The 10,000-nt window shown below is 44.9% G+C and overlaps 2 protein-coding genes across 2 annotated transcripts in view; both read right to left on the minus strand.

The window, feature by feature from the left end:
• Positions 1-4,421, minus strand: part of corin (corin, serine peptidase) — a 35,193-nt gene extending 30,772 nt beyond the window's left edge. The window contains exon 1 of the mRNA XM_080792113.1: positions 4,219-4,421. Within this exon, the coding sequence (XP_080648239.1) occupies positions 4,219-4,296 (78 nt within the window). The 5' untranslated portion in view covers positions 4,297-4,421. The remainder of the gene's footprint in view (positions 1-4,218) is intronic.
• A 2,771-nt stretch (positions 4,422-7,192) lies between these two features.
• nfxl1 (nuclear transcription factor, X-box binding-like 1) overlaps positions 7,193-10,000 on the minus strand; it is a gene marked incomplete at its 5' end in the record, with an annotated part of 29,042 nt that continues 26,234 nt past the window's right edge. Inside the window, one exon of the mRNA XM_080792237.1 lies at positions 7,193-9,265. Within this exon, the coding sequence (XP_080648363.1) occupies positions 9,086-9,265 (180 nt within the window). The 3' untranslated portion in view covers positions 7,193-9,085. The remainder of the gene's footprint in view (positions 9,266-10,000) is intronic.

The raw sequence follows: 10,000 nt of genomic DNA on the forward strand, positions 1-10,000 counted from the left end.
AAGTCAGCTTATACTGTCAAGTGTTGGGTTTGTGTGTCAAGGGTATTTTCCGTTGCACATTTCAGGTTATTTTTAGCACAAAACAGGCTGACACAAGTGTCTCCCTGCGCGCACACACACACACACACACACACACACACACACACACACACACACACACACACACACACACACACACACACACACACACACACACACACAGGGAGTGCAACAAACCATGTACAACCCAGATTCGGCACGAACAAAATATTTTCGCTCCTATGCCACCAAAATGTGGAACGCCCTATACCAACAGTCATTAAGACTGAATCCCTTGACTCCTTCAAAACCGCTCTCAAAGGGCACCTACGGACGGCTGCAATTCGAAAGTGGCCCCCATAAAATCTGAATCCCCCCCCCTTTCCCCCCCTCACTGGATATGTTTCTCACACACACACACACACACACACACGCAGATGTACGCACACGCACACACATTAAAATATGCTCCTCATTGACTTACTCGTAGTAAATGCACAGAATCATCCTGTAAACCAACATTTTTGAGACTGAAAAAATACATTCATGGGACTGTGAAGGCGTACACGTCTTTCTGTAAGATATATGCACATCAATTCAGTATAGATGTGTTGCTCTAAATAGTTCTAAAAAGTTTTTGAGCGGTGCCTATAACCGCTCCAATGAACAGCTATGTATGTAATCTATGTATGTCTCCATGTCGGAGTACGGACAGCTGCAAAACAGCTGGGTGACCTCGACCTGGTAGTCCTACAGTGGCACTGTTTTGTATCCTTTGAAAGTATTGGTGTGGGATTACAGGTGGCTCAGGGGTGGATTACAGTGGCTGGATCGTTCGAACCCGGGCTCCCCCAGAGTTAGCGTCAAAGTGTCCTTGTGCAAGACACTGAACCCCTAATTGCTCCTGATGTGTTGGTTGGTGCCTTGCATGGTTTCCGCCATCGGTGTATGAATGTATGGGTGAATGTAATGCACAATCTAAGGCGCTATATATAAATGCACCATTTACCATGACGGGAAGCTTTTAGGAAGTGCAACACCAATGTCTTTTTTGTGTTGCTCTAAATTGGTGTTCTTGTGGCATTGTATTGAAGTTTGTGATGAATTGTTTGAACGAACTATAATGTACAAATCTCTCTCTCTCTCTCTCTCTCAACCACTGAGTGAAGTCCTTAACACCCACGTATTATGAAAGGTTTAAATCAGTGGTCGACACGATGGAATGCTAATTATCTAATAATCTAAACCAGTAGCTTTCAACCTTTTTCATATCGAGGACCATTGTTTATTCAGTATTTGCCACCATTTGATGACATTTAGCCTCTCAGACCCAAACCATAATAATATGTCGTCGTTGGATAAGATTTTGTCCACAATTCCATGCGGTGAATTGATGTCGGTACCATTAGGAGAAATAACAGGCAAACGATTAAAATATAAATTATTTTACATTCTCTAATTGTGTAGAATTCTTGAAAATTAAGCAATGCAGATGTATCTAGAGGGTAACATTTTACACCCTCAATATCTATAAGGGTCCATTTGGTTTCATTGTACACTTTCAAGTGTTACAGTCAGATTTATAAGGGTCCATTTGGTTACCAACGCTCCATCATGTAGCTGGGGACCACCTGGAACCCCCCCAAGGACCCCTCAAGGTTGGTATGGTGCAACGCACAGGTCCTGGACCTGGTGAAGAGCAGGAGTGGACCTGGTGAAACGTATAGGAGGGGCCCGGACAGGAGTCAACCCACAGAGCCTATAGTCCTTCCACGCGCCAGAAACGCCAGTAACTTCCAATTTGCAATACTTTTACTTATATGCCACTACATCGCAGCGGCAAAAAAAAAACTTTTACTCCACTACAGTTATTTGGAAACTTTTAGTTACTACTTACTACTTAGTAGATTTTGATTATTATCTACCAATTAGAGGCAGCGGTGGCCGGACGGTTTGCGGAGCGGTCTTGATATCGGAAGGTCGCTAGTTCGTATCCCCGGACCGGCACGTTAAAATTACCACCGCTGAAGTGCCCATGGACAAGGCATTGAACCCCTACCATGAAATGTTCTATGAGCAGGGCCTGGCTGTAAACAAGTTCTTGAGCTTAGTCCAGTTACCCTGGGTAATAGTACCTTTCCATTCCTTTCCTTACCAGAGTAATCTAGTAAGAGAGTGAGGACACTAGCGTTAACTCCCATTGTATTAATGGAATGCGGAAGTGCTCATTCTATCTCAATGGGATAGTTCCAATGTTTGGAACTATAGCCCATAGGCACCCGCTTTGCGGCGAGATCAAAGCGTGTCGCCACTCTCTTACTATTCCACTCGGTTATCTACAAGTTCACGATGAGCTTGTTGATCGGCTATTTTGAAGTATTTTCAAAAGATTGTTTTACATTTTATATTTTACACTCTCAGGAGTTAAATAATTGTTAAACATCTGCATTACTCTGTTTACAAGAACCCTACACAATTAGAGAATGTAGAAGAATTGTTATTTTGAACGTTTTGCCTGTTACCTCTCGTAATGGTACCAACATCAACACCACAGCATGGAATTGTGGACTAAATCTAATCCAACGACAAGATATTCTTTCATTTTAGGTCTGAGGCTGAATAAATAATGGACCTGGAAATGAAAACAAAAGGGTTGAAAACCACTGGTTTAGATTATTAGATTATTAGCATTCCATCGTGTCGTACAAAATCCTGTTACATCATCACACATCCTCTTACATCATATTACAGCCACAACATGAGGGCTCCGCACGCGCATGCACACACACACACACACACACACACACACACACACACACATACTTACATGCACACACGCGCGTGCACAGTTGCACACACACAGGCGCACACACACAAAGGCTGCACACACACAAAGGCCACACACATACTGTACACACACGCACGTGCGTGCACACACAGACGCACACACACACAGATACACACACCAACACACAGCCGTGCACTCGCACACACACAGGCCGCACACATACTGTACACGCACGTATGCGCACACACACACACACACACACACACACACACAAACACACGCACACACTGTACACGCATGCACACACGTGCACACACACACACACACACACACACACACACACACACACACCTTACGTGCCTGTCTGCAAATCGGTACAAATAAAGTATCCAATCAAGCGTTACCGTTGAAACATAGAACACCTTATGAGCCAATCAGAAGTTACAGAACCAAGGACTTTGAACTGTGTATACATAAAAATACAAAAGTTATATTCTAATATTACAATTTATAACTCGTACCATGTTGGATATTATCGGCTATGGTCGTATTGTGAACTTTGCTTAGAGCTGTGGTTCTCAAAGTGTGGTCCAGGGATCCCCGGGGGTCCCTATAGGGGGGTTCCAAGGGTCCCCAGTTTAAACGTGTTATTAATATACAGCGGCACAATCATTTGACTAACCTTATCCATTTACAAACATATACTCACTGCCATCTCCTCATCTTCACTCTAACTTTAAACGTAGATTGAGGTACAGCCTGATGAGTCAAACCTCTCCACTTGCAGTGTTGTTTTCTTCGACTAAAACTAAGACTAAAAATGTTCGTCGACTACCTTTTTCCACTGACGAAAACTAAATGGAAACTACATGAAAACTAAACTATGATGACTAAAACTAAATATACTGACGATTTCGTCAACAAATAAAAACTAGACTAAAATGTTAGGAAGAGACTAGTGGACAAGAGATCCAGTATAAGTCATTTTACTTGACTAATTAGTTGCATGCTGAAAATAGCAATATTTTCAGCAAGTGAAAAAACAGTCATTACGACGGCATCAAGGCCCGCCAAAATTCACATTTATACGTTGGCTAACATTCAAACACATGACAGATCTAAAGATCTATATTCAAGCGGAACAGACATGCATACAGATCTATGTTCAAACATATATCAGATTTACAAGCTTGTTTTGGTTTTACATGTTGTAAAGCCATTTAGAATTATGTTAATGTATCCATTTTATGATTCAAACACATTTGTGCTTTTTGACAATTCAAATACGTTGTAATTATTATGATTTGCTGCCATTTGGATCTGACATTAACTGTCAGAGAAAGAGAGAGAGACAGACAGAGACAGAACTAGTGAAGACAGACAGACAGACAGACGGAACCTGTCTCACTCACCGGGGGACTGAAGCTGACATGTGTCCATGATGTCTCCCGCTCAGCGCTGTCCTCTGTGACCCTGTGTCCCTCCGACATGTCTGTCTGTCTCTGCGTCCGTCCGTCTGTCTGTCTCTGCGTCCGTCCGCCTGTCTGTCCTCCAAAACTCACAACATCTCTGTTCGTCTCCCTGTCTGTTTCCCGGTCTGTCCCTCTGTCCCTCTCTCCCTGTCTGTCTGTTCTCGCTCTCTTGCCAAACTGAAATGTCTTGTGTTGGACAAACTGAAATCACGCCCCATCTGTTTCTGCTCTCTCTCTCACCCTCCTCTCACTCTCTCACTCTCTCTCTCTCTCACCCTCCTCTATCTCTCTCTCACACACTTTTCTGTTTCAATTTCTCACATTCATTCTCTGTTGCGCACACACACACACACACACACACACACACACACACACACACACACACACACACACACGCGCACACGACACACTTGTGCACACGTGCACATATTCAGTTACACAAACACGTCTGAGTTCCAAGAACCGGTCAGATTTTCTCCATGTGCGTCAAGTCTCAACGTGAGATTAACATGCGCACACGCACACACGTCGCCTCAATCAAACAGTGGGTAATTACAGCCGCACTGCATGCTGGGAGCGCACGCGTGCGTGTGTGGTAACTAGTGTACACATGCATGTTTTTGGTATGCTGTAAATTTCCCACATGGGCAAACGTAGTGCAAATAAACAGAGTAGGAACGTGTGTGTGTGTGTGTGTGCGCATGTGTAAAAGGTAGCGTACTCAGGCCAAGTGAAATCAACAAACCGCCAGGACACAACCACACACTGTGTGTGTGTGTGTGTGTGTGTCACATTGACACAGGGAGTGCTTGATTTCCATACTCTGGCTTCTAAAACATGTTCACATCCATGTCTTCGATCCCGTCACACAGTACCACCCAGAACATCACGCAATACACCAGTACCACCCAGTACACCAGTTGTGTTATTGCAACTGTTATAGGAAAATAGCAGATCTACAAGCTCACATGATGAGGAGAGTAGAGGAGAGGAGGGGAGAGGAGAGGAGAAGAAAGGCGAGGAGAGCAGAAGAGAGGAGAAGAGAGGAGAGCAGAAGAGAGGAGAGAAGAGAGGGGAGAAGAGAGGAGAGCAGAAGAGAGGGGAGAAGAGAGGGGAGAAGAGAGGAGAGCAGAAGAGAGGGGAGAAGAGAGGGGAGAAGAGAGGAGAGCAGAAGAGAGGGGAGAAGAGAGGGGAGAAGAGAGGAGAGCAGAAGAGAGGGGAGAAGAGAGGAGAGCAGAAGAGAGGAGAGCAGAAGAGAGGAGAGCAGAAGAAAGGAGAGGAGAAGAGAGGAGAGCAGAAGAGAGGAGAGGAGAAGAGAGGAGAGGAGAAGAGAGGAGAGGGGAGAAGAGAGGAGAGCCGCGGAGAAACACTTTGTTCTGTAGTTTGTTTTAGTAGAGTCCCCAATAAAAACAGCCCTGTACTTGAGTACATGTACTTAGGTACTTCACCACACTGTGTATTATGTAATAAAAACAGCCCTGTACTTGAGTACATGTACTTAGGTACTTCACCACAGCTCTATTATGTAATTCATTAAGTATGACGGGCCTACCGGTCACATTTGAACTGTAGAAGTTGTCTTTTAGAGTAGTGGTGCTCAACCTGTGGCTCGGCACCCCCACATGACTTTCTGGGTGGTCCCCATGCAGATGACAGTGAAGTGACAGTTTAAGGCCTTATAGAAGACCTTTATAATACCTAAAACAGAACAGAAGAAAAAGCCCATTACTGCATAAAATTACCATATCATTATATCATATTCATTACTGCATCAGAAGTAATCAACAAACTATATTAAACTGGTCAAACATTGTCTAATAACATAAGAAAGAGACAAACATTTAGGAAAATAGCAGATATACAAGATCAGAGCTTGTAGGTCGGCTATCCAATGTATCCATCCATCTTCAACCGCTTATACTTAGTCGGGTCGCGAGGGCAACAGCTCCACCAGAGAGCTCCAGACTTCCCTCTCCAGACAGAGTAACTTCATCCCTCCATGTGATCCTTGGCCTGCCAGGGGGTCTCGTCTCAGTGGAGATATATAATCCATCTGGTCCTTGGTCTGCCAGGGGGTCTCGACTCAGTGGAGATATATAATCCATCTGGTCCTTGGTCTGCCAGGGGGTCTCGTCTCAGTGGAGATATATAATCCATCTGGTCCTTGGTCTGCCAGGGGGTCTCGTCCCAGCGGGTTGTGCATCAAGGACCCCCCTAGGCCAGGGAGGTCCATTCGGTTCCATTTGTACACTCTCAGAGTTAAATTAACATTGATTTTACAATATAAAATGGGGGTCCCAGAGATCGAAATGCGGGGGGTCCGTAGACTAATGCATGTCAAACTGGGGGTCCTTGAAATTAAACTGGTTGAGAATCACTGCTAGAGCCGTGAAAATCTTCACTCATTGGGGTCCCTGGCATATCTCTTCAAATGGGGGTCCACGGGCTAATTAGTGTCAATCTGGGGGTCCTCGACATGAAAAGGTTTGGGAACCACTGTATTAGACCACGGCGGGGTCCCACCGTCTCAAGCGAACTTGAGCCACGTGAGACACCCACCGAGCGAGCTAAATTGAGCGAGTTGCCGTGTCGAACGTTGTGAAGTTCGCTAGAGTCGACTCAGGGCTGCTTCGAGTTGCGTGCCTCAGCTCCGATACAAGTCCTAGTGCTTGTCATTATTATTGGGGGGGTCCCCAGTTCAAATAGAATTATTTTGGGGGGTCCCCAGTTCAAATAGGATTATAATCCAGTGCAATTTGAAAGCAAAAACAGCACATGCAGTAATACATTAAATACATAGAAATAGTCAAATCAAAAAATATTTTGGAGTGGTGGGGGAGGGGGAGCAGGGCCTGAAAAGGCAAAACAGCTGCTTTCGAGAAGAGTTAAAAAAACAACTCAGTCATTTGACAGAATTCTAAATGTTTTATTTAACTTGAAATTCAAAGAAAAGAAAAGGCATAGAAAGAACAATATCCAGTTTTTTTACGCATCAAATCGGATCACATTTCAGACATCAAATCTGACTTGCAGAGATTGTCTCTTGACATCTTTTTGACATTTCATAACGCTGTTCTGCACGCGTCTGTATCACTCCGGTTGCCGTGCGGATGGAAGTAAACTGGGAAACGAACGGACGTGAAAAGTCAGCATATGTATGATGTCTACATGGGAACGGATTGTTTTAAATCCATTTAACTCTGATTCTTTATCCAGGCTGCGTTTTTCGATCAAAACATGATTGATCTGCGGCTCATAACTATAAACGCTATGATCGCCGGGCGAATTAAATTACATTCGGGGGGACGGGGGACGTTTCATAGACGATTTTGCACGTCCTGTCTTTCCGATTGAATGTCTTCCAAAATAAAATGGTTCTCCGTTGACATGGATTGTGGCAGTTCTCGAGTATAAATTCAGCCACTTAGACGGCAGTGATGGGCGGTGAATGTGTCAATATTTCAAAATAAAACTGTGTCTGCCGAGTTTTAAAGTTTCACTTCTTAACTGAAACATTTTTTTTACCAGCTGCTGTGTAAGCATGGCTGGTAAATGTCGGTGCTTTCACGCCCACTTGCTATAGTCGAGACCTATGTTTCTCAATGGCTGTACCGTCAACCTATCATCCTGATTGGCTGCCTCGTCTCTAGGCAACCACACACCTTTTGTGCCTCTAGCCGACCTCTCAGCCATGGGATATAAGGTATGCAGCTGGTAATTAATTGATGTCATCAATTCTCGTTCAAAGACCGTTGATCACACTCAGCATCCTGACATCTCATTGGTTGGTTAAAACGAACACGGCCGGGGCTCACCGATTGGCCGTCGTTTTAATTTACGATTGTAAATGGATGAAAACGATATGTCAAACACGACGTGGTTAAAATTAGCATGTAATTAATTAAACATGAGGAGAGAATACTTATAGCTACAGTAGTTGCAGTGCGTTTTAACAGCGGGCGACAGCCACTATTTGTCTATGGCACCAAATGTGGCCAGTAGTTGCCCGGGTCCCATAGAACAGTGGTTCCCAAAGTGGGATCCGGGGACCCCCAGGCGTACCTGAGGGAGTTCCAGGGGGTCCACAGCTAAATGATAGTTTGGAACCAAATGGACCACTATGGGTCTGTAACTCAGAGAGTGCACACATTTGTACACTCTCAAAAAATAACATTGATTTTACAATATAAATTGGGGTCCCAGAGATAGAAATGCCATTAAATGGGGGTCTGTAGACTACTAATGCATGTCAAACCTGGGGGTCCTTGAAATTAAACAGGTTGAGAATCACTGCTGGAGCCGTAAACATCTTCTCTTCTCTGGCATATCTTTTCAAATGGGGGTCCATGCGCTAATTAGTGTCAATTTGGGGGTCCTTGAACCACTGGTCTAGAATCTATGGGACCCGGCAACTATACCGGCCATAGCAGGATCTATGGGACCCGGCAACTATACCGGCCATAGCAGAATCTATGGGACCCGGCAACTATACCGGCCATAGCAGAATCTATGGGACCCGGCAACTATACCGGCCATAGCAGGGCAACTATAGCGGCCATAGCAGGGCAACTATAGCGGCCATAGCAGGGCAACTATAGCGGCCATAGCAGGCGAAGAGGCCATATTGTGAAAAGTGGGCGGAGGAACGTCGCCCCGAAAACTTGTCCGGCGATAGCCAATCAAATCCATGAGTCGCCGTTGTTCTCCCGCTGTTAAAACGCACCGTTTAGAGACACTTTAAAACATTTTAAACATGTTTAGGCCATCTGTGTGTGTGTGTGTGCGCATGTGTGTGTGTGTGTTTGTGTTAGTACACGAGGTAGTAGAGACCGGCGGCCAGCATAGCTCCGCCCACAGCGAGGGGGAGGAGCATCAGCAGGCCATGTCCCCTCCACCACCCAGACTCCGCCTCCTCCACCTCCTCTCTCCGCCCCCTCTTCTTGCCCCTCCTCCCCTTCTGTCGATTCTCGAAGGCTTCCAACTCCGCCTGGAGACACAGACACACACACACACAGATAAATCTCAACCCATTCAAACCTTGAAAGCAGCTGTGTCATTTTAGATAAATCCGTTGGCTGTTCAAACATAGCAGATCTACAAGCTGTAGGCTTATATATATATATATATATATATATATGTGCTACTTTTATTTTGTTGATCCTTCCCCATCCATCCTTCCTCTTCGATGTCTCCCTTTTGACTGATACCTGTCCATTTAAACACTAGACGGGCCTGTCCCAACGTTATTAGTGCAGTTCTCGACAGACCCGAAAATTCAGGCCCGGACCTACCCGGGCCCTCATCATACCCTGTGCACACAAGACACTGCCCCCGCTGCCACCCTTAAATCTCCATATATGGAGCTGACCTGTTCTGACGTTCCATATGTTGATCTGACCTCATCAAACCCTGTACACTCAAGACACACTCTATATATGGCCTGTACAGAATTAATTCCATATGTTGATCTGACCCCCCATGCCAAAGTGTCAGCGCTCGCCCAGCAGTCTGCGGTATAGGCTAGCCCCTCCTATATACAGGTTTAATGTTTGTCTTGTCTAGACAAACATTAAAAACGCCATTAACAATGAACAGAGTTTAATGTTTGTTTTGTCTGTCACTGAGCAAAATCGGCATATATGTTATATTATGATATCGTGATGATGTAAGATGATAAGGGTTGGTAAAGCGCCCCTCACTTCCTGGTTTGTTATACCGCGTC

This window comes from Protomyctophum bolini (genome assembly GCF_963924005.1).
Source record: "Protomyctophum bolini genome assembly, chromosome: 20".
Taxonomy (NCBI): Eukaryota; Metazoa; Chordata; class Actinopteri; order Myctophiformes; family Myctophidae; genus Protomyctophum; species Protomyctophum bolini.